This window comes from Colias philodice, chromosome 19, assembly GCF_061535455.1.
Source record: "Colias philodice isolate Cphi_HAF_F1 chromosome 19, ilColPhil1 Martin Lab GWU primary, whole genome shotgun sequence".
In the NCBI taxonomy this organism is placed as follows: Eukaryota; Metazoa; Arthropoda; class Insecta; order Lepidoptera; family Pieridae; genus Colias; species Colias philodice.
In genome coordinates this window covers 4,504,929-4,531,121 of record NC_143104.1, presented here as the reverse complement: position 1 = coordinate 4,531,121, position 26,193 = coordinate 4,504,929, and the positions used below count along the sequence as shown (strand labels likewise).

The following is a 26,193-nucleotide window of genomic DNA, read 5'->3' as shown; positions in this document are numbered from 1 at the left end:
GCCTGCTTATCGCACAGCTCATCCACCGACTGGAACATGTACTTGTACAACGGCAAGTTAAGACAACTCAAGTCGAGACTTGACGCGCAAACACTGGCTTCGCGGGGGGAAGAATAATAGCGCACTTAGACTTTTTTTGGACAACTTTTTGTGATTCGGATAATCGGCGATTCGGATAGTCGGAGTTCGGATAATTGGAGTTCTACTGTATGTGCTAAGGCGTGTACCGTACCCGCAGTGACCGGCTTGGTCCGGTGGCGCACGTACAGCGGCTGCGCGGCCGCGTGGTAGAGCGCGGCCGGCGTGCACATGGTGGTCGCGTCGCCCAGCGGGAACGCGGACGGGATGCGCGCGGAGAACGACACTTGTGCCTGCCGGATCGCGCCTGCTTGCAGCTCGTCTAGCCACTCGCACACCCTGTATTGTTAAGTAATGGGTAAATGTTGAACGTTGTAACAATTAACAATTTTACAATTTATTTATTGACGTGACAACGTCTTATAATTCGATAGAGCCGGCTGCACGCACGAAAAACATGACTCATGCGGCGTTACCTCGCTCTGAGGCGTTCCATGTAAGGCTTGAAGTGCGAGCGAGAGCGCGGAACGAGCGACAAAGAAGCATATTCGGACGTTGTCACGTTCAACTACAGGTAAATTAGCTTGGAGAAATTTTTGCGTTTGTAGTAGTGTATGGTCAGCAAATAAAATAAAACAACATTTTATTTTTAGTTTTTATTTTATATATATAAGGGATTTTAAATTAAACTATATGTGTTTCTCCTCTGAAAAAGATGAGACTTTATTTTAATATTTGCACATTTAACATACATATAACTTTTACATTAACAATGTTACTAAAATGAAAAATTTACTAACCTGAAAAAGAAACGACATTTAAAGTTTAATTCTTTAGTTTGAGAAGTCAAAGGCTTGCCTCGACCATGTTTTAACACTGAGGCCATTTTGAATTAACAATATAAAGTTACAACACTTACACACAAATTAAACACTAGTTACGGCCCTGCCTTCATACAAAACTGCTGAATACGCCGTTCGCACGGGAATAGAATGTGGATGCGATTTCCCTTAGTTAGCATCCAAGCTTACGTCTTTATAATTATTAAACTGTATAAATTCATTCTTTAACTCCGGTCTGCATCGTGCAGACATGGGTGTAAAAGTCTCATTTTAGCTATTAAATGTAGTTTTTAAGTACATCTGAGTTTTCATTTGGGGCCTCCGGCTGCGGGACATGTATTTCACTTCAACAAATATTATATGTAACAATAATAACAAATAATAACAACAATCAACAAATAAAAAATTTATCAATTAAACTATGTACATAATAATTATAATTTTTGAATGAAATGTGTGCTTTATGTTCTAACAGTACCAAACGACTGCACGTGGCACCTGCGGACAGCGTAAACTGGTTTATTCTGGTTTTGTGCGTGTTTCCACTTTCCACTATCAAGTGACGATTTATTTATTTGTTTTGTTTCGTAATTATTATGGTCAAATATTAATTATGAAATAAATTATTATGGACACGATATTTTAATCTTTCACGGTAGTCGCCTTGTCGTTTGCTCAAGGACGTAAAATTGAATGATATATTTTTTTTTATAAAGTCAAAACCATTTTCTTTCAAATAAAAACTTGTTTTTATTGAAAACAAAAGTGTTGCTAGGAATAAGTATAAAATTAAATAGCAATGTTAGGATATCGAAACATTTTTGTATAGGCCAGAACGATATAGTGGAAACGCGCTCTAAGATCTGAGTAATATACACACCACTACATATGCAAAAATTTCTCCAAGCTAATTTACCTGTATCGTCAGTAAACCGACTTTACAGACAACCAATTTTTTTTTTATTAGCATGGCGGTGTGGTATACCTACATATAGCGTAACATCTTGACATACTATGCAAATATATGTTTTGTTGTAGTGAAAAGATGTAAAGTATATCGTATGCGTTTGCACACTTGTATACAAACATGACTTATTTTGAATTTTTAATATGAAAGTTTTGAATTTTTTTTTTAATACATAATCTAAAAATGTTACCCAAAAATTGTCTATTATACTATCAATGCTTATCACACAAAAATTGTTAAAAAATACTTTAAAAAAGAATAGAATAGAATTAGCGAGTGACTCACCATATAAGAAAACTGCCATCAACAGGGTGTATAGAGAACAGCAGATCGGGACTCTGATGCCAATCTCGCAAGAGCCCTTCTATCTTTGCGTCTAGCGAGTCCGGTAAGTGCGTGCACGTGACGTCAGTCGCGATCGAGTTTATCGACGTCGTGTTTGAGAGGCTCGGGTGACTGTGATTGCCGTTACCTAATTATTGATATATTAGATTAATGAAATTAAAATTATCGTATGTATTAAATATTCATATTCTATACATTTAAAAGTAAGGTACTCTTCAAAACCGATCTGTGACTCCAACTTCCGTTTTAATAAAGCAATTATTATTTTTATATAATGGCAGGATTAGCTTAAAAATCTTTTTAGAAATAGCAAAGTTTAATCAAGTAAAAAATTAGACATAATATAGTTTAGTAAAAAAAATGTTAAACAAAAATATCGAAACAAACTTTATTATTATTAGAATTCAAACAAAATTTATTATGAGATTTGCAAAATTTTCAAACAAGAAAGACGAAGCATTAAGCTCATGATCACATTACCTGGATTCTCATCGCTATTGCTGTCCTCAGATAGTACTTTAGTCAAGTGATGGCTCGGCCGTCTATTTCCTACTTTGCAGCATGGAATAAGCATTCAACTTATTTACGAAGCAAATTTTGTTAAATAAATTGGCGTATCTACTTTATAGGTCCTATACGATTTAGTGAATATATTGTGTTTCTCAAAGGTATATTCTTAACAAACTTACTAGAACTATATTGCAACTTTCGTACATGTTCAGTGTATTTTGTATGTGTTTATTGATAGTATGAGGGCAATCATATAGGATCTTAGTGTTAGCGTTTGCGATGTTTTAATGAATGTATAAGTATTGATATAGAAAATAAATATGATTATAATAGATTTCGAACTAAATAAAAGACGAAATAAATGTCTTACTTTCATGTTCACCATCGGGATTTGCGGTATGGTCTGATCCGGAACCACCTTCTTCTGTTTCTTCTTTATCTAGAATCTAATCAAATAATATTATAATACAAAAATTTATCAAAATTTAATATATCACAATTATTAACAAAATAGTAGAACTGTTACTTTTTTAGTTAAATCGTGTAGTATAGCCTCCGCTTGACTTGTAAAGTGCATTTCTTTGTTGTGAAGCCAATGCAGGATGAATCGACCGCCTCCAGACAGAGACGGCACTAGCGGTATATCTGTCTCAGCGTTTATTGATGCTGCTAGATGGAAATGAAGACCTAGAAAGAGGAGAAAAATATCAATTCAATTATTATGGTTTGTTATAAGATACATATCCGACTCGAAGGACCAAATTTTTATCGCCTTTTTACCTAGAATTTATGTACGAATTTGATTATATTGATACTTATTATGAATATCTATATTTTTTTATCTTTCAAATGTTAAAAAAAATGATTTTATAAACTTACCACCTGTATATGAAGTAGAGTGATAGGGGTTGTGGAAATCGTGAGCACTGTAGGTGGAAGGCAGTGTTGGGATAGGCGCGCTCGGCTGCTTTGACGACTGTGCGTTACGTCGGATGTGGAAACACGTTCTAGAACAAATTTATTAATATATATTTCTTGTAAATATATATTTTTAATCTATTGCTCATTACATGTGAATTAACGCTTTAAATATATTCATATACTTACAATATTCTATATCATAAAAACGGATTTTTAAATTCTCACTTATGTTATTTTAACGCTGCAAAGCAGACATTAATACTTCACATACGCTATTATATTTTCAAATATTAAAATTCACTTAAGCCATATATTGCATCTTAAGCACTATGCACTTGACTTCCAGCGCTTGAAGCATATTTTAATCATCCACAGTATTCCATTTGTGAACGAGACCGTACAAAAACAGCTGCCCTTTGCCCTTTCATTAACTTAAGCGCTGCAAAGCGAATTTATATATTAGTACATCACATAAAAAATTCCAAATTCAAACCGCAACTCACTTCATATGCTTCAAGCGCTGCATGAACCGATGCTTGTGGCGGTGCGTCGCGCGCTGCCTGCGCGGCGGCGACCGAGAGTGTGCAGTCACAGAGCCGCCCCATTCATCCTCCGGCAGCAGTGTCTCCGCCCACACGCGGCAGATGTTGTCCACGCATGACGTCACTAGCACGTTGCCGACGCTGCCCCTGTGGGAGTTCAAATTAGTTATTAAAAATATGTTGGTTATTTTGATACAGAGTACAGATGGAGAAATTGTAGAGATTTATTTTAGTTTGGGACTATGAATGTAAATCTTTTATTCAAGTTTATATAAATATTTCTTAAGGCCGATTTTTCAATCCCTGTTTAAAACTTATCCGTCCAATAAAGTATTACACGATAATATTAAAATGTCACCTGTAAACTGTCAATTGCGGGCAATAAGAATACCTACATTTTGAAATGGTAGTTTTATACGTTATTCGACGAATAAGTTTTAACCAAGGATTGAGAAATTAGCCCTTAGTAAAACTATTTTTTGACAATTAATTATCTTCGTATGTCATGAAATCGTTTTGTTTTTTAATTAAGTATATAAGCTGAAACTAGATTCACAATTGCGCATTGAAAAGATTATCCGAGCAACGCAATATAAGAGATTCATTGAAATTAGCACCTTATTTCGTAGCATTAATGTTCAAAGTCTAATACACGCGTAGGCAGAGTTTTGTTGTGGTCATTTTTAAGCGTGTTGTGAATCTAGTTGTAATTGTACGTGAATGGCTGAAATAGACTTTAGGTATATGTCTATTAACAAACAAACAGTTTACATAAATAATAAATATACAGTGTAAACTGTACAATCTTAACATGAATAATATTGAAAATATTAGCATTGATTCACCCAACAATAAATAATTCTCTATATTGTATACTCAAGCATACCTAAACAAACTTACTTTGGCATATATTTGCTAGTCTTCCGCCACGAGAGATGTGTGACGGCCCGTGGATGTGCCACGTAAATAAACGTGTAGTTTAACTCGGACGGTGAGTGCTCTCCGTGGGCTTGCACCAGTACTGAAAACATTAAATCATGATAAAAATAATATATGAACATAATTAGAATTAAAAAGTTTTTGAATTTGATACCTCTTTTAAATGAAAATATTCGTATAATTCGAAAAAATAGAGAATAGAGAATAAATTGACGATACCGTAAGTGATAGTTTATGTTTTCGTAAAAGCCTTTTTAGCGGAACAAATCTTCTAGAGTCAAGTTGAATTCAAGATACGATGGATGAAGCATAACGACCTAAAAAAAATAAATTAGCTAATACCTTACCTTTATTTTGATACCAAATCTTGACGAGTCTATCGTTGATGCCTGATGTCGCGAACAGCACACCATCCGGGCTGAAGGCGAGGTGGTGCGCCGGTGTGGCCGTGTGACATTGCCATACACATAACCAACCCTGAATAATAAATTAAATATATACAATATACATTTTAAAACCTCTATTTGTACACATTGTTACATGACAACGCAACGACCTTTGCCGTCCGCTGAATGCTTATGGTGGCAGTACACATGGGGCCAACGTGTTGGGCCAACGGGTTGGGCCAACGTGTAGAGAGCTACTTGGCGGTATGTTGGCTTCATTAGCCTAGTTGGCGCCAATATTGGCAGGCCAACCGAATGTTGTCGGTTTTTTGTGCACACATCAAAGGATCTTGGCGCGCTCCGCAAACAGCGTTCACACGTTGGTGTCTTGTCTTGTTCAGTTTGTTGTTACGCGTCAGCGGAGACAGTATCGTTGCGCGTCAATGAAATTTACGTTTAACCATGTTCCAATAGCGATGGAGGCCCGAGGCGCCGATGTGGACAAGCAATGAGGTTTTACAATTCGTAGAATTGTATCGACATGAAGGAATAATTTGGAATCCACGGCATGAACTACACAAAAATAAAAACCAATCTCAATAAATCAGATGTTTTATTTTCAATTTATTATATTATTCTAGATGTTATTCTTATCTCACTTTCATACAATGCGATAAAAAAAATATATTTATAAAATGAGTAAAATAGAATTAAAAAGTTACTTGTTCTTAAAAATTAAATAACAATATACAATGAGCATGGTTTTGATCAAATTGTGCTTTATTACATAAATAATATTATCATTTAATATAATAATATTATATAATCTTTAAAGTTTCGTTTTATAGGTAAGTAATTAAAATTAAATTAAGTGTAAAATGTACACACACAGAACAGTAAAAACATATAGAAGTGCTGTAATGTCTAATTAGTATGAAAACCAGTGTCGCCAAACCCACACATTTAAACCGATAGTTATACAGTACACTACAAGTAAACTATGCCTTTGATTGGACAGCTTAATTTGAGTAAAAACTGACTTAGGTTATAAATTCAGCATTTCAATATGTACCCTAACGCACCATGTTACGGTTTATTTTAGTATAACATCCCTAGGTATATTAGCTGTTTTGTTTCTCATTGCACAGAAATTCCAAATTCGAAAACATTCAGCTACTCCACAACAGAGGGCGTTAGTTTTCGATAGATATAAATTTGAAACGCAACACATAGAGATAAGGTTGAAATTTGTGTCACTCAACATTAATGACATTAACTTGATATTTATCTGATGCTATGCTCTGAGGGATGTCGGCCTTGTTATCGATATCGAGATATCGATAATTCACAAATAAATATTTTTTGTGTATTTTTTTTTCTTTCTATTATACGAGTATAGTATAATGTGTCACATTTTGGAGTATGTTTATTACTACTAAGTACGTCTTTTTATATTATTATTATTAAATAAAAAACGGAATAGAATAGTATAAATCTATATTTACAAAATACAAACAGAAAATATGCATTATTTTAAATCTTGGAACTGCTGTAGGTTTGATGTATCGGTGGCCTTTGTTAGACCGCTTAGTACTGTTCGGCATCCAGTTAACTCGTCACATTGCATTTATCCATTTCTCTTTTAAATTAGCCTCTTTGGGAAATCTATAAATAAATTTGACAAATGAAAGCTAAGGAAATATAAAATAAAATTTAATATTTATAATGTTTGTCTTTTCTAAAGTATCGATACTGTCGATATGCACCACAAGCATCACTAAAGCGAAATTCGTTTGTTTATTGCAATAATATTCCAGAAAGTCTTGTTTGCTGTTCAATCTATAATAGTACTAATTTCTTATGGATTAAGGTTCATTTTGACTAGATATTTGTATACAATTTTGACAAATTACGACAAGCGAAGTTATAACATAAAATATAATTAAAATAAATTAAAATAAGACTTACCGACGGTATGAAATGCCTTCATTGCTGATATTATTTCGTCTGCTATCATTTTTGCACTCTTTATACCGAACAACACGTCCTAATTAATGAATAAATATGGAAAAAAGGTTTGACAGCTGACAACCGACTCGAATATTTTTCTGCGCACAACTGAGAGCAAGTTAGGTGATCTAAACTTATCATTGACACGTGGGCCACGCCCACATCACACTTCTATCTACTTTACTGTTCTGTGTGTACACATTTTAAACATTTGAAAAAATCTAAAAATAATAATGTTTTATTTATACAGAAATAAAAAAGGACAATAGAGATTGGAAAATGGTATCATCGCAGACGGCAGAGTACATTCAAACTCAAACTCAAACTCAAACATTTATTTATTCAATTAGACTTCTTCTAGAAGCACTTTTGAAACGTCATTAAGTACATATTTTTAACATTTACCACCGATTCGGAAAGCAGTATCTACGGAGAAGAATCGGCAAGAAACTCCATAGTTGCTCTTTTTAATCATGTCAGATTTACAATTTTACAAATTACCTAAGTAATATCATAATATATTATCATAATATGCCAAAGAACTGTCCTGTGGTTTTCACGCGACAACCCTCCATGGGTTTTTATCTTCCATATATTCCTTAATACTGTAATAGGCTCTCTTGACAAGTACATTTTTTATATAAGATTTAAATTTCTCTCACAACTCTTTAATATTATGAGGAATTCTGTTGTAAAAGCGTATACCTTGGCCCATAAATGAATTTTTAACTTTAGCTAGCCGGAAAAATGGCATTTCAATTTTATTTCTGTTTCTTGTGTCATAACAATGTCTATCTCCTACTTTTGTGTGTAAGTAAGCGTTATTATGTACATATAAAATATTATTAAATATATACTGCGACGGTACAGTAAGGATACCAGTATTCTTAAAGAGATCTCTTAGTGAGTCTCGAGCACGCAAATTATATACAGAGCGTATGGCTCTTTTCTGTAATATAAATATAGTTTCTATATCTGCAGCCCTGCCCCATAGCAGAATTCCATAGGACATTATGCTATGAAAGTAGCACGTTGGCCCAACGCCTTGGCCCCATGTGTACTGCCGCTATTAGGTTTAAGGTGGTTTAAGGAGATTATGGTTTCATAGACACAATGACCGCATTAGCAGCGTAGTACCTTCGTGCGGGCTGCGCGATATTAAACATTTAAAGAAAAAATAAATGTATATTTTTATGTTGAGCGTCTGAAAAACTCCACCCATCTATCATATTACACTAAAATTAATCTGAACTTTCTGTATGTACTTTTAATGGTATAATTCGAACGAAGTTCAGTTTACAAAACTATGAGTAGTTATTATGATGTAGGTAGTATAATAGAAGAACTCTTATTTCTTTGTGTGTGTTTCAAATAAGAATTTCAACTCAAAGAATTTATTTTCGAGTAAGTTTTTTCAATTTCTTTAACAATACAATTTGAAGCAAATAAGATTAACTATGTAGATGCTTAACACCGCAACAATTACTTTTTTATATTTTTTTTTATCTTCATTTTAATTGCTGTGTTTAATAAAAAACAGTGCTAAGTGTGTAACTTATAAATGCATACAAAAATATTTATAGACGAACTCGAAATCTATCAACTGTAGTCTAATGCATTTTGTCGATTATATCATCACACTCGAGTTAAGGTCAACACAAGTTTCTAGTTGTTAAGTAGATAAAAATCACTAGTGATTACGATCTACAACTATTTGCGTTAATGTTATGATTATAATTTTAAATGAGACGTCGAAAAACATCCCAAACGTGGAACAGTCCAGTTTTCTATTTTTAAAAGGTCACGTGATTAATAACAATAATCAAACGCTTAGCAAACTCGTGATAAAGCAAAGACAGTACACAGTACACACGTATGGTCAAACAATGATATCAGGATAGGTAGAGCGCTCATGATTCTGTTTATCTTATCTCGCTAGTTGGCAATCTAGAATTTAGATCAATTGAACTTACAGGCTCTTCCTCTTCAGGCTGTTTCGGTTTGTCTTCTTTGTCACCGCCGATTTGGAATGTGACGCCGGAGCTTGCTGTAAAATAAATTAATGTTTAAATCATACGTTATTTTAAAATTAAACAACAGACGAAAATCGGTTTACGTTTTTATAAATCTTACACCACAAATACTGAATAGGATTATTAAGATGTAGGTATCCTTTAGCATAATAATTGTAAAATATTATGTATTTAAATATATTGTTTTGCTCTTTTATGTGTAAACATTTGTTATTTAGGTATGTAGTGAATAATTTCGAAGGAAAAATCATTGCTTGTATGTTTCTTTTTTCTATTACATTAGCTAACCAGTTAGATTAGTTATGTATAATCGCTTAGACGAAACACGAGTGCAGCGTTAATATGTATTTCCAAATGCCCAACAATTTTTATGGAAAAAAATTAATCTGACCTAAAATAGAAGAATCAATAAAACTGTAACAAGAGAAGGTACTGGAAACCTGCCAGGGAGCTTGGTTCGTACCGAAATGGTCTTAATCGAAACAGTTCCTGTATGCATTGAGCACAATTTCAAGATTTATATCATTATGACGACTGTAGTATTTATAAAACGCAATAAACTAAATCAGTCTGAAACATGCGTAATGAAACTGCTTTTTTAATTGTTAAATTTGACTTATATATAATAAATTAAATTTATTGAGAGTCTGTACAACTATTTTTGTGTAGATTTCTAAATTCAAGCTAATTGTAGATGTCTACCGAATAGTAAATAGAATTCTTTCTAAAATTTATCAGATTTTCATGCAAATAACAAGTATTTGTAATTAAAACGCGTTAATTTGTATTCCAGTGATTAACACTGAGGTATTTAGAAAAACGAATGCCGTTATAGTCACGCTATATAATATACCAAATTCCTTTATTTTTTTAAATAAGCATAATATTTGATTTATTTTATAGGTAATATAAGAGAGAAAACCAATCATTGTAATGGTTAAGACTTTAGATGATAGATTGCGACAATTTAAATCCGATAATTCCATTTTACACGTATTACCTTTTATACATAGTTGGCATACCTAGGTATAAAAATAAAGATAAAAACTAAAACACCACTCACGCTGACTGTCATCTTGATACAGTGATGCTTGGTGCCACAGTTGTAATATTCTACCTCCAGTCAGTAATCTCGTTCCCTCTAGATTCCAAGATAATGCTGTTATGGGACCATCCGCTACTAATTTGCCTGTTTGCACCCATCTGTATTCCAAGCCCTAAAATTAAGACGAATTGTTAATTAATACTAATGAAAACCCTCACTATAAAAATACCTTCGTAGACAGGTAAAACTTGAACTTTACTTTTGTCATACGTTTATCGTTAAACTACAGTTTACATCATGAAATAAATTCGCTGAGTTAAAAGAAATACACAACGATGTCTCGTTATGCAATCAAACAATATATATCCGTTAAAGAATATCATTATGGAAGGCCTCACAAATGGATTAAAATATCTGTGTGATGAACTGCGTAAGAAGTAGTTACTTACGACATTAGAATCTAATTAGTACCTATCTACCCATGAAATGCTGTAGGTGTACAAACCAATACAATCACATTTAGTTATTAATTTTAATGCGATTACATATACCGATACATATCCGTCAACATAAAAAACTAGTACAATTAAAATGTAACATACGAAACCGATAGAACGCGGATTTTTGTAATAGAGGTGTGACGTAAGTTAGCAAGTTAGCGCTGTTGCATTATTATGAAGAGCAATTTAATATACAATTGTATGTCATGTGACCGACGCGTACTGAACAAATTGATTCAGGCAAACCCGTTTAGAAATCCTTAACATAATATCCGTTTGACGAATTAACTCACGACATCAGTTTTGAGATATGGAAGTGGAATCTTGGTCAAGGAGTAAAAAACAAAATTAGGTGGGCCGTCTCGTGCTGTTGTTCCAATTATGAGAACTTGATAATTGGGACACATACGCTCGTTTTGTCCTTTTTAGGATCTGAGGGTATAAATATCTATCCTTAAATGATTGCTAATTCAACTTGTAATCTCATACCAACAGTAAACAATTAGGATTCGAAAAAATATTACGCAATATAAACAACTTCTCTTTTTTTATTCAATTACTTAAAAACATCTGAAACTTTACCAATAATTGCGAGATATATTTACGATAGACGGGAAGAATATTATCTTACGTTTCTTTTTGTCAATTAATTTATTCGTAATACAAGACAACAGACTTATTTTTTATTACGACAAGGTGCTAAATGTTCATTTGTAAAATGATTGGATTAATTATAACTAGTAAAAACCGCACTGCGTAAATATTGTATCTGTTAAATTTATATTCGTCAGTTTCTTATTCGTTGTGTAATTGCAAAACTGTTCGGAATATAATTACTGTATTTCTTAATAATTTTTCGTGTCGTATTTAATGATTCGGAAGTATAGTAACGTCATCCTATAATGATTCGTGTGCATAATTTGTACATTTTGTAACAGAGAATTAAACAGTATAATTTAATCAGTATAATGAAATACGAATTACTATATATAAATATGTACAGGGTGTCCAGCAGCAGATTTCAATGTTTGAACGCTTCTAGTTTTAAAACGCGACGTGCGAGGGGGACGCGGGGGGTGTCATTCAGCGCGTGAGTTCTGCGGATTTTTTAGTCGCCATGGAGCAGTGGAGCGGAGAGCATCGCGCTTATGCTATTGAGGCATACTTTTCGGGTGATTTCGCTGGCAAAAACACGCCGTCGGTTTAATAACCATTATCAAATTCATCGTTTAAGAGATGGACCTTCGATAAATTTGATACAGTCGAGGCTAGCAAGGTTTAGGGCTACAGGTTCAGTCATTAATAACCCTAGGCCGGGACCAGCACCATCAGTATCCACGATAGAAAACATTAAACTTGTTATGAATTCTGTAATTGAAAATCCTCGTTTATCACTTCGCACACGTTCGTCGATATTGGGAATTCCTAAATCGTTTTTCAGGTCATTATGTGAAAAAAGGTTAAGCTCCATCCATACTAAATTCAGATTATTCAAGATTTGCTACGGCTCATACTGCTAATGTGTCAATGAATTCAATGCGGCAGTTATTTCCTGAAAAGCACATATCCCGAAACGGCACCATCCCGTGGCCACCCAGGTCACCAGACCTAAGTCCATGTGACTTTTTCTTGTAGGGCTATCTAAAAACTGTGGTTTACCAATCAAATCCAACAACCATAAGACAACTGAAGGAAAATATCCGGGCTGAAATAAACAGAATTCCCAGTTCCCTTTGCAAACAAGTTTTTCTCAACATGCGGAATAGATTGAGGAGTGTGTGAGAGTAGAAGGGCGGCATTTGGAAAATGTAATTTTCAGGAGATAAAATCCGCACTCGTCTTCTTTTGACTTTAATAAAAATATTTTGTTTAGAAATAATACTTCTTTTTTTACAAGCCCTCAAACATTGAAATCTGCCACTGGACACCCTGTATATATATATATCATTATAAATATAAACATAGTGTAGGATACCATGCATTTGTCTGGACATTTTAATCATTAACCCCATTTCCTCATTTATTTACAGATATTTTAGACACCGTATACGCAGAACATGTAATTGAACAGAAAATAAACATTTAAGAGTATTTTACGTCAAGGTGACGCTCGACCGCAATCCATGGCGCTAATTCGGCCTAATGGGATCATTCATATATTGTGTATATATTTTTGTTTACTACATCTACCTGTGATATCAATACAAAGTTGAAACATTGTATATCATATTTATTATATAATGTATTCAATTCAAAATAAACATCTTAAAACCAATTCCTCAATCTTCTTTCTTATATATAAAAATGAATCGCAAAATGTGTTGGTAAGCGCATAACTCGAGAACGGCTGAACCGATTTCGATAATTCTTTTTTTATTATATTCCTTGAAGTACGAGGATGGTTCTTATGTAGAGAAAACGTAAATATGTACCACGGGCGAAGCCGGGGCGGACCGCTAGTCTTATATATAAAAATGAATCGCAAAATGTGTTGGTAAGCGCATATCTCAAGAACGGCTGAACCGATTTCGATAATTCTTTTTTTATTATATTCCTTGAAGTGCGAGGATGGTTCTTATGTAGAGAAAACGTAAATATGTACCACGGGCGAAGCCGGGGCGGACCGCTAGTTATATATAAAAATGAATCGCAAAATGTGTTGGTAAGCGCATAACTCGAGAACGGCTGAACCGATTTCGATAATTCTTTTTTTATTATATTCCTTGAAGTACGAGGATGGTTTTTATGTAGAGAAAACGTAAATATGTACCACGGGCGAAGCCGGGGCGGACCGCTAGTAAATAATATAATTTCTTTTTTAACAGTTAACTAATGTGTTGCTTAAAAATGTTTGAAGGTTCTTTTCTCTCTCTACTCTATTCATTCCAAATGTGTCTCCTTTTTTTCTTTTTACTTTTCGTTTGATTAAAAAACACTTATAAATTACATTTTAAGTATAATAATTAATTACAAATTATAATCATATCTACTATATTCAGTTTATTCTTAAAATTGTTAAATTATCAATTTGACATACATTTTATTCAAATATTGGTAGTTGTATACTATTACTACATCAATTATACATGCACACATTTATAATGAGTATGAATGAATGAATAATTTATATGTATAATCATTTCACACACATTACAACTTGAGTCTGTCTTATTTATGAAAAATAGCATAATGCAATGCAAAAACATTAGAGGTACAGTGTTGATAAGATTTATATTTTTATTAATCTTTAAGACTATGTTAAGTATTCATCAGTCTATATCTGGACTACTAAATCAATAGGTGTCAGATAAGAAGGTAAACAAAGATAGGTTCCATCTCATATCTTATCAAAAGTTTTTGCTATAATTTCGTTTTTACATCCAAAAAATAATATTTCAAATTTCGGTTTATATTTCTGAATATACAAAATGCAAAGGTTACAGATTGATCTATTAACAAACAGACTAAACTACTGTATTGATGAGGTTGCAATTTGGCATGCAGATACCCAGGCATCTGCTAAGGATTTTGATTAATTCTACCCCCATGGGGATAAAATAAGAGATCAAAGATTATACCCTGAAAATTTATTTTGGAATTGGGCAACACATGGGCTAAGCTGCAGGCAAGTTAGTTATAACATATAAAAGGTGTAATGTATAATAATATCAAAAATTAAAAAATATACATACATGCAAAATTTAAAATACCTCATTTATAACACTAACTTTTTTAAATACACTTAAAATAAAAATGTTAAATGTACTTACATGAGTGGTAGACGCAGTGTGTATCAACGGTGTAGGTTCAAATATACACACTTCTGCACCATACGCCGCTGCTATTTTACCAGTATCAGTGCTACAGTCCAAAGAGCTGATACGTATATACCCATGTATGGCACCAGGTATAATTTGCACACGTTCAAAATTTGATGCAAGTATTACTATATTACATCCTGCTGCATATGCCTAAAAATATGCTCATAAATTAACTATTACAACTCAATTGATTAGGAAAATTGAAATTTGTTTCTAATACATAATTGATGACATAATCTAAGCAACTATCCTTGCATCTAACCATAGTATCTATGTTCATCATTCCAAGGTAAACAATGTCTTGTACAACTAACAACAATATTGTCATTTAAATATCCAACCATTGCAAATTTGAGCTTGCTTGAAGGTGTATTGTATTGAAATTATGGAAATTTTTACTTAACATTTGTATTAAGAGTAAGTTATACAAACATCTCATTTTGCTACTGTTATCTATTCAGAAATATGCAATATTTTCCTCTTATAGACATCATATAGAATGTCAAAGGGAGTACTTAGCGAATCCGCCCCTTCTAAATGAATAATTCGTCGAATACACTTACTGTAAAAGGTATTCCTTCAACAGAACCAACAGCAAAACATTGATCTCCTGAATTACAGGCACCACTGAGTACTTGATGACAGTTCATTATGAGCTAATATAATTATAATTCCTTTATTAAGTTTGCACCACGTAACAACACACCACTATCATCACTACATTATAATGAAACATATTTTTTATAAATCTCTATCATTATGAATTAATTTTATTGTAAGCTGTTTGTACGATCAAGAATAGGTAGTTCTGCGGAAACCACACATCGAACCTGAATGACGTAGTTGACGTACGTAATGAAGGAAAGAGATACATTGTAAAAATGACAGTTATTTAAAAACAGAAAATTAATTATTTAGATCTCAACATAGATTTAAAAAGATTTAAACATTCACAATAAAAATCGGTTAAAATTAATGAAAGAGAGGAGTTTAACTTTTTTGTAAGCAATTCATATTTAAACATATTTTCTATTAGCTAGTAACTAGCCAGTATAGCCTGTACGATTAGAGTAAATATACTACCTACTACTACTGTAATCAGTGTTGGATTCAGACCCTCCGAAAATTATTGTCTATGGAAGTAAAAATTATACTACTTAATCATAAATTATACTACGTTTCGTTTTTTGTCGATTACGTTTCAAATTGTTTACATAAGTATATAGCATAGGTCCTTGTTATTTGTATTATAACTGAGAATGCATTTATTTTTTGCAATCTAGTCCATAGAACACGTTTGCAAACTTTGGACATGTAAAACAGCTATTCTTTCTTGGTACCTAATAATCATATCAATTTTTATAAGATAGGAAATATATCAATGAGTAAATTGTCGTTTTCAGAATGATAAAATATGGCTTGAATGCGGAATAATTAATTTTTTTGTGAAAGGCAATTTCTGGCCGCCATTTTAGAAATTACGCATGCGATGTCATCCAGATCTAGATAGTTTGACTTTGACAGCGGGATGAAGGGGATAAATTTGGTGTCGAACTGTCTATCGAAGAAGTACGCAGTACCTACGCTACAATCGCTTTGTTTACGAATTCTATACTATATCATCGTCTTTCTCACACGCACCATACATAAAATATATCTATCCTACTCCGTCAAAACAACGGAGAGTTTAATTCTACATTCATCGAGGGGAAACCCCTAAGCTTGTGGCAGCGCTAGCCTGATTTAATGTTGCCATATATACAAAAATTCCCTCAATAATTGTAGGATTTGTAGGAAAGCTGACTGAATAAATAAAACAATTCGTTCCCAGGATAAAATTATGGTATTTTTGCATAGTATACATGTATTACGATACTACATACTACAAAGCATGAAAATATGGTACAAATAGTATAATTATACTACGAAATCCAACCCTGACTGTAATTGTGACTGTAATCTTAGATCATTAAGTAAATGATCTAAGACTGTAATAATTAATATATACTCTAAGCCTGTACATACGTGTTAGTTATATTAAAGGTTTATCTTTTAATGAATGATATGAACTGTGTATGAACTCTTATAAATCATCGTAATTCATTTCGTTAGTTTAATCGTACTAATATTTGGATTAAAACGATACGATTATGTTATTATCTATCTTAAACATTGCTTAAAGCCTTTAGTAGTGTAATATGCCTTTAGATTTACTATATCCGATGTTCAGTTTAAAGTTCATATACGAACTGGGACTAAAACTAAACATTTGTGCCATAAAAATGCATACCGAATATTAATAAGCTTGTTATTAACTCATTTACTCATAAAACTAGATACGATCATGATACGATTCGGTCACATGTTTAAATATAATGTTTATTCTGTAATCTGTTGTGTTATTTTGATATGGCAAATTTTGTTTTTTTGCAAACTGATGTTTGACAGTGACAGCTGACAGATGACATATGAACTTGACATTTGTTGTTGCGTGCGTTGCCCTTGCCCGTTGTAATTTGTGTACTGCTGATTGTGACTTGTAACGATAAAAAGAAATTACTGTTAGTTAATTTTGTGTCTTATATAAATTAAAAAGGTTACAAGCCGGGTTTTAGTTACAATTAATTGATATATAATATATGTGTGTATGTTAATCCGTCGCATAACTTCGGTAAGTTATAATATTTTTTGTCTGCTTATAACCAGCTACTGTTGCCTTGTTTTTTTACATTATTAAATTAATTACATTCAAATTTTCTTCAACCATACGAGTAAAGAAAACAATTCTGAATAAGATCCCGTTTGATAAAACAAACTACACCTGATATACCTTATAAATTTTAATATAATTCCGGGAAAATTAGCATTAAGAATTTAATAAAATTTATATGTACCACTTTTTATTTATTTAAAAATAGAATAAAATTGAAATAGAATACATACAATACACTTGCTTACGTAGTGTTTATAATCACTTCTTCATTCATTTGAGTAATTTTTGTAGTATTATAATACATACATGTATATTACTAATATGTATATTTGAGTTTATAATGTTGTTCGATGACATATCATTGACATGATAATACAGAAATCACTGGCCTTTACTTCCCGCTGTGTGATATTGCGGATGAATGAGTGTTTTATTTCAAACCAGAGTTCCTAATTGAGTCTAATAACTGAAATGATAAATATAATTGCCTAATTTTCATCATGAATGAACCTTATCTGTTTAGGCATAAGGATCATATTTATTTATTAGAATATTTTTAACTCAATATCGAGGCATGTTTTTTGGTTTCTTTATCAAGATTTTATCCTTATTACAGTGTACATTTGTTCGACAAACTTTTCATGAGTACTTTGTTAAGTAAACATTGGTGTATCTTTAAAAGTTAAATAGTTCCTTTTAATTACCATTGTCCAAATTTTTTTCATTGATGTACTTTATTATAAATCCATGGAGCTTTTTATTTTCAAACAAATATTAAGTACATTAATTAATTAAAAAACATTTTAATATTTGAAATAGAATTATAGAGCCTGAGTGTGTGAGCAGTGCAACTCAATTGGTGCTAGTCTATAATAAATAATAAAGTCTATAATTCTTATATATAAAAATGAATCGCAAAATGTGTTGGTAAGCGCATAACTCGAGAACGGCTGAACCGATTTCGATTATTCTTTTTTTATTATATTCCTTGAAGTACGAGGATGGTTTTTATGTAGAGAAAACGTAAACATGTACCACGGGCGAAGCCGGGGCGGACCGCTAGTAAATAATAATTTTAACATGATTAATTGATGCAATCACTGAAATAGGATAAAAAGGTTATCTATACTCTCACTGCCCCTTGTCTAGCAATTCTAAGAGGGCATATTTTGTTATAATAATTTGTTTTTACCTACTTATAGTGCTTGAGCGCAGAAGCGCTATCAAACTTAAAACCTCGAGCGGGTGAACATACATAAGGCTGTGTGTAAATACAATTGAGCTGTGAGCTGTCAAACATAATATGCATATTGCGTTTGACCCATAATTTTCTTAACTTCCTCATTATTATGATTACATTGCATTGGCAGTTCATTAAAGAGATAAATAGTTTGTAATGTTAAAAGATATTTAAAAGTCATGTTTGGAAAAATATATCACTACATAGTATAAAACAAAGTCGCTTTCCCTGTCCCTATGTCCCTATGTCCCTTTGTACGCTTAAATCTTTGAAACTACGCAACGGATTTTGATGCGGTTTTTTTTAATAGATAGAGTGATTCAAGAGGAAGGTTTATATGTATAATAACATCCATTAAATAGTGGAGAAGTACTGTTATTTTTGAGGTTTCTAATGTGATGTCGTAAAAAATTACATTTTTTCCGCTTAAATTGCAAACGCAGGCTGAACCCTACGAGTTTTATCAAAATAATGTACTAAGTATTATACACATTGAAAAGGTCTACAGAAAAGTCCGCGATGGTATATGTCTATCTCTTATGGATAACCCACAATAACTTTTTTTTGTCATTTACTTTTTACGACAAATAATGGCTAATTTTCGATGCGATTTTAACCAATACAGCATTAATCCTTAACCAATTAAATACCTTGAATACATTGTTCATTTAATATAGATCTATATGGCCCTTTACACCGTATGATTTAAGTGAATATTTTCGAAGATATTACAAATTTAAAAATTGCGGGACGTAGCATTTGCAGCGCTACAGGCCGGCCGCCCGGCTATCTATTTTATACCCGTGCGAAGCCGGAGCGGGACGCTACGTTTTTATATACAACGTTCACAGTTTTTCTGTAGTATTAGTATCAGCATTGCACCCGTGCGAAGCCGGGGCGGGTCGCTAGTAGACAATAAATTATGTGTTTGGTATATGTTTATGTGCAAACAATTTATATAATATACTAGTGGTCCGCCCCGGCTTCGCCCGTGGTACATATTTCGCAATAAAAGGTAGCCTATGTCCTTTCTCGGCTATCAAAATATCTCCATACCAAATTTCATGCAAATTGGTTCAGTAGTTTAGGCGTGATTGAGTAACAGACAGACAGACAGAGTTACTTTCGCATTTATAATATTAGTATGGATTAAATATGCAAATGTGTTTGTTGTTCCTTCCTTCATTTTGCAAAGAAGTGGTTTTTGTGGCAGGAGATAGTTTGGATGTCCAATGACTGACCAAGGTTACTTTTTAAAAATAGTTGTAATAAAAATATAAAGCTACCTTACTTGTGTGGGATAGCTCAATATTGACTTATTCTACTGATCACCATTACAATATTTAACACTATTAAAATAAATAAAAATGCAGATATTTCAAATTACCATTTTATTAAAATGGCCCTTGATAGCTATTCACAAATCAATGCATAAATAAATATATAAAAAGTGCAATAGGAATAAAGACGCGAACCACGCGGGGGTCCGTCTATTTATAGTGCTCCCTCGCAGGCCCTTCAATTAGCGCTTTACTTGCATCCGTCGTTTTAAATCCTGCCTTGTTATAACGACCATATGTTTGCACTGTAAACACTCGGCCTTTAATACCCTTTGTGAACCGCTTGAATACGACTTTAACGGCTTCTTTTAGTAAACTTTAAAGGAACGTAAAATTTGTTTATTGTTTTTTTGACGATAATGGACCTTAATCTGACGATTCATTGGTTTCGTTTTGTATTAAGTTGGACACTCAAATTTAATCCATTTATACTTACATTTTTCTACATAAAATACATCTATGCGGTATGCGATCCACCTAAGAATAGGACCGACTCAGCGCCATTGTGACGTTGCTGCTAATTCAGACGAATTAAAAATAATCTAAGTTGATCAATAACGTTTATCGATATGAAAAAAAGATTTCTAAGTACATAAATCGTATTTTTAAAACATGTGACACATAAAGTTCTTATACGCTCCTAACCTTAGATCGCATACAACGTAACAACTTCAGAGACCCGTTTTTATAAAACATAAAACTATAGAGTTTCGCCTAAAGTAGCTATTATAATGAGAAACTATATTGTTTAAAAGCCTAAAAGCTTTAATGTGTACTTGCTAAAAGTATGCCTCTCAAAGGTACCCAACTTACATTCTTAAATGGTGTATAAATATTTAATGCATAGCCTGAATTCTCAGAAGTCGTTTTAAAAACTTAGACGTTTATATGATTGCGAAGTCTATGTCGCCATGACTAAAATTTAAAGCCAGATAAAAGAATGGAACCAGTTACACCAAAAACACACTGGGAGTGATAAATATAGGATATTAAAAATAGCTTAAGCATTATTAAGCCCTAAGTGAAGTTATAAGATATTGATTTCAACTTAATGTCTTGAGACGTTACTGAAAAAGGGCCTTGAGAGTTGAGCCCTTGACAGACGGACGCTCAGGCTTCACATGAAAGGACAACAGAGGGATTGTATCGTATATTCATATCTTGCTTGCGATAATAGAAGAATTATTAATAAGTATAAAGAACGTTAAATAATTCGCTAACACAGACTAATTTAATGTACGATAAGATAGTACGATGCTTTATTATCGTTTTGGTTTGTTTACTTGTAAAACAATGACAAAAAATGATTACAATTAAATATTTTACAGCCTTAGTTCATGGCCGATTATAAATCTAGAATCAGACGTTTATCAGTTTTTATGTAGCTATGTATACATATAATTAATATAAATCCCAAGTAATTTGGGAAAGCAGTGCGGATAAAAGGACACTAATGTAATGTTTTTATGCACTTACAGCTTTATTACCCGATGTTTTATCTAACGCGGCGAGTCAGAGGGTTGACCTCATTTTATTTAACGGCTATATATTTTTCACATTCAGCGTAATCTTCTGCTTTTCTATATTTACTATTTAGTGTTCGGGCATAAGATTTTTTAATTTATAGCACGGTAAAATTGTGAAAGCCTACTTCAGAATTGACGTAGGTAAAAGATTTTTGTAAATTTGTCGGATACTTTCCGTTAATGAGACAAATTAACACACTTATATATAAAATTTATCTGACCGTGACATTAATCTTCTTATATAAGCCTTACTAATACCTTCTTATATAAAAATGAATCGCAAAATGTGTTGGTAAGCGCATAACTCGAGAACGGCTGAACCGATTTCGATAATTCTTTTTTTATTATATTCCTGGAAGTACGAGGATGGTTCTTATGTAGAGAAAACGTAAACATGTACCATGGGCGAAGCCGGGGCGGACCGCTAGTTAATGAAAGAAACGCTTCACAAAGGATTTTAATGTGAGATTTTATTACGAGTAGGTTTATTATGTTAAAATATATATGTACTAATCCCGGATAAACTTAACCATATACATATAACGTATATAATGTTTATTACAATTAACAATGTTCTAGACTGGGCTCTGTGATAAAGATAAATAGGCCTATGATGATAATAGTTGAGATTGCCCAATCTACCACTACTTTTTCTTCTTCTCTTTATTATGGCAATTTCCGATCCCAATGAAGAGGGATTCTGCTAAACTACCTAAAACAAAAATATCGATTAGTGACAGCTGTAAAATAAAAAATACGTGTGGCACTCGAGGACTTCCGCGGTAAAGCTATTGCATAGCATTGCATCGCTGTGCCAGTTGGAGTCGCCGCGTTCAAAGTCTGAAGATAAAAGCTATGCAATAGCTCTGAAATGTCACTCTGTCACTCTACAAAATATGTAAAATATGACTATTACATTCGCGATACGGCATTTCCACTTATTAAATTGGTCAATGAATATTGAATATCCCTTATATTATGCTCATTCAATCGGAGTGTTAATACATTTTGCAAAATTCCAGCCTGAATGAGCTTCGGTATTAACATTCAGTGAACATTGTGAATATGTTAGGAATATCAAATGTTAATTTTTATTTTATCCATTACATTTTCCTTCTTCCATCAACATTTTTCATCAGTTCATCGTCTTGTAATGTCTTGTCTATTCAGATGTAAAATGTATTTATGTGTTGCTAATAATACTACAAATTTATAACGAATACCTACATAATACGTATACGCCATCCAACGTCGCGTTTTAACAAGAAATTTATTACGGGGACAGTAGGAGTTTGGTAACTAGAGCCTAGTTAGTGAGTGTGGGAGGCATATCAAAAGCTAGAGGAAAAAGCACTGATTATTCATGATGTAATATAACGCGAGATATATCTTCTTGAAACCAAGTAGGTAGGTATTACGTGCTTGAAAATCATTATTATTTAGTACTAGCTTTCCGCCCGCGGCTTCGCCCGCGTTTTCAAAGAAAAACCCGTTCCCGTAGGATTTCCGGGATAAAACCTATCCTATGTCCTTTCTCGGGTATCAAAATATCTCTATACAAAATTTCATGCAAATTGGTTCAGTAGTTAAGGCGTGATTGAGTAACAGACAGACAGACAGAGTTACTTTCGCATTAATTATAATATTAGTAACTATGGATTTGTTTTAAAAGGAAACTCTATTCTCTATTTTTTTTTAATTTAAAGCACACCACATTGATGGGATATCATCGTTTTGATAATAGCTGGGTCGGGATACTCATTGGCATTCGAAATAAAAAATAAACACATACTTTAAGTGTGTGTGAAAAGTGTGAACATTCAGGACCTAGAAAAAAAGTACATGAAAAACGCCACAAACTAATTTTTCGGGTTTAGATTATATAGCTGTAAAAATTATTTCCAATTAATATATTCACATTAATCCGATATTTATCATAGTTAAACAGAACTATAAACCTAAATCGACAAAAGTCGCTAGATTATTAAACATTCACCAAATAAAGGCGGCGTTTGAAAAGCTCTTTGTCCCCATTATTCATAAGTTCCACTATTCATGTTCGTTCGTTTGTAATTTGTACAGCACCGTTTTATTATATACATGCCCAAAACTATTAAAAAGTCTCTTCATGTCGTAATGAAGATTTTTCTATTCAGCTAACAAAGTTTTGCAATTTAATGCTTATTAATTATTATTGCTTAGTAATTTTTAGTAATTTTTAGCTTAGTAAGTTTTAGTAGAAAAGCTGTAGTGCGGTAGGTTGGTTCGTTTGATGACTGTCATTAAAAATGCGGTGAACATAAAAGTGATTGGCCAGTCTCTTAACGTATTTGGCTGGCTGGTTCATGGCTACACGACGTCGACAGACCGGCGGGCGCCACATCTTGGCGTCACGCCTACGCGCTACTGCTTAACATCTTTGGGAATCATCACACGCCCATAATATCATCTGAAAAAAGTGCTTTGAAATATCCGCCAATAACTATTGTCAATTGATAAGTATTTCAAGTTTTAATGCTATGAACTAATGAATGTGGTAATGTAGATATAATTTTTTTTAAATAAATGGTGTAGGAAGATTAATTCTTTAAATTTTTGAGATTGTATTTATTAACACATTAGTTTCCGTAAATAATTAGTACTATTTTATTATTTATTTAACAATTTAATATACCACACCGAGTAATATTTACAATTATACAAAGACGATTAATATGGTAGGTACATTAGGCGGCCTTATCGCTTACTAGCGATCTCTTCCAGGCTGCCCAAGGTAAGAGATAAAGAAGAAATACATGTAACGCGGGTGGCTGATATAATACATAAAATAATAATATAGATCATAGAAGATAGAATACATAAAATACAAAAATGAATAATAGGAAAGGATAAAATACATTATATTAAATAGAAGGATATGCTAAATTGGAGAGGTGCTTATATAAAAGAGATTTGAAAGATTTTATAGAGGAAGCTCGTCTAACATCCACAGGCAGAGAATTCCACAGTCTGATAGCGGTTACAACAAATGAGTTACCAAGGAAGGAAGTATGGTGAGAAGGAAAGCTAAGGAGAAGGTTATCGGCGGAACGAAGAGTGTAGGAACCTGAATCTAAGAATTTAAATTGATTTTTAAGATAGGAGGGAGAATTGGGATTAAAGAGGATGGAATATAACAACTTCAATGCATTTGCATTCCGGCGAAGTCTAATAGGAAGCCACTTGAGTTTTTTGCGAAACTGGGAAACGTGGTCGTATTTGCGTAATCCGTAAACAAAACGAATGCAGAAATTTTGGAGACGCTCAAGTGTATTCAATTGCTCTTCACTAAGATCAGTGGTACAGGCGTCAGCGTAGTCAAGGAGAGGAAGGAGAAGGGATTTAGCTAACGTAATTTTGGTAGAAATCGGTAAGAAATGCCGTAAACGTCTCAAGGAACTTGCTGCAGCGTAAAGTTTACGACTTGTTTCCTTTAAGTGGTACGACCAAGACATGGTCGTGTCAAAGTGAACCCCTAGATTTTTGACATTACTTTTAAATTCGATTATGGAGCCATCTATATAAACTTTAGGCATGCATGCCCAGTCAATGCGCGAAATTAAATGGGAGCTACCAATTACAATAACTTGACTCTTGCTTGGGTTAATTTTTAGACCATACCTACGACTCCAAGTCGAAATTCTTTCCAAATCGGTATTAGTAGTTAAGAGTGCAGAGGATAAGTTTTCAAGGGTTGACTGGGTATATATCTGGAGATCGTCAGCATACATGTGATAGAGAGAAGATAAATTCTTGGTAATAGAATTTATAAATATAGCAAATAGGAGAGGGGACAAAACGCCACCTTGCGGAACACCTGCGACAACATCACACGAGGACGATGATTCGTCCTCCATTAATACATGCTGTCGGCGACCGTGCAAGTAACTAGAAACCAATCAACCACTGTAGGAGATATGTTAATAGAATGGAGCAGTTTTTACTATTTCTTAAATTAAAATATTTTCTATTTTCTGAATAGGCTTCATTAATATGTTTGACACTATTATAAATTTCACACCTGTTAAAGAATGAAATGTAAGAAAAAAAATACCATTGAGGAAAATTACAGAAATTATTTCTATATACAGAGCGATGATGTCTGGACAAAATAAGGCGGGTATATTTTTAGCTTATTTATAAGCTTCTTTGAGGGTTATATCTGAGCAGACGAAATAATAATATCCATTTCAATTCCTTATTATATATTTATGCCTTTGACTTGGTTAGAGGTGGGCGATGGCCCGACGGGATGAGGGAGGTATAACCTTCGTAAATAAGACCAACAGTGACAACACAATTTCTTATGTGTATAAAGGGACGACATGTAAAATTTTGAAGTTCTATATTAGCACGAAATACGCTTAATAAATATTAAAACATGTTTTATTTAAAG

The 26,193-nt window shown here is 33.1% G+C and overlaps 2 protein-coding genes and 1 long non-coding RNA gene across 15 annotated transcripts in view; 2 read left to right on the top strand and 1 right to left on the bottom strand.

Moving 5' to 3' along the window:
• Rbcn-3A (rabconnectin-3 alpha) overlaps positions 1–15,782 on the bottom strand; it is a 44,299-nt gene extending 28,517 nt beyond the window's left edge. For 6 of the 8 annotated variants that reach the window (XR_016317168.1, XM_089707551.1, XM_089707553.1 and 3 more), the window contains exons 1-12: positions 15,503–15,782; positions 14,889–15,089; positions 10,637–10,790; positions 9,514–9,587; positions 5,492–5,621; positions 5,106–5,226; positions 4,167–4,352; positions 3,622–3,749; positions 3,269–3,429; positions 3,113–3,188; positions 2,173–2,359; positions 233–417 (exon numbers count right to left, since the gene is read on the bottom strand). Coding sequence is in view for 7 of the 8 variants with exons in the window: in XM_089707551.1 (XP_089563677.1) it covers positions 233–417; positions 2,173–2,359; positions 3,113–3,188; positions 3,269–3,429; positions 3,622–3,749; positions 4,167–4,352; positions 5,106–5,226; positions 5,492–5,621; positions 9,514–9,587; positions 10,637–10,790; positions 14,889–15,089; positions 15,503–15,589 (1,690 nt within the window). In the remaining variant the exon portion in view is untranslated. Of the gene's footprint in view, positions 1–232; positions 418–2,172; positions 2,360–2,712; positions 3,053–3,112; positions 3,189–3,268; positions 3,430–3,621; positions 3,750–4,166; positions 4,353–5,105; positions 5,227–5,491; positions 5,622–9,513; positions 9,588–10,636; positions 10,791–14,888; positions 15,090–15,502 lie in introns of those variants that run through there. The other 2 variants (XM_089707556.1, XM_089707555.1) reach the window with 2 other exon arrangements.
• Positions 5,722–6,134, top strand: LOC149479906 (uncharacterized). Its single transcript, XR_016317169.1, has 2 exons — positions 5,722–5,913; positions 6,020–6,134. It is a non-coding gene; the product is annotated as an uncharacterized LOC149479906 (long non-coding RNA).
• Positions 15,783–17,422: 1,640 nt separating the features above from the next.
• The window catches only part of EndoA (SH3 domain containing GRB2 like, endophilin-A), a 30,784-nt gene continuing 22,013 nt past the window's right edge, over positions 17,423–26,193 (top strand). For all 6 annotated transcript variants that reach the window (XM_089707568.1, XM_089707566.1, XM_089707567.1 and 3 more), the window contains exon 1: positions 17,423–17,610. The gene's annotated coding sequence lies outside the window, so the exon portion shown is untranslated. The remainder of the gene's footprint in view (positions 17,611–26,193) is intronic.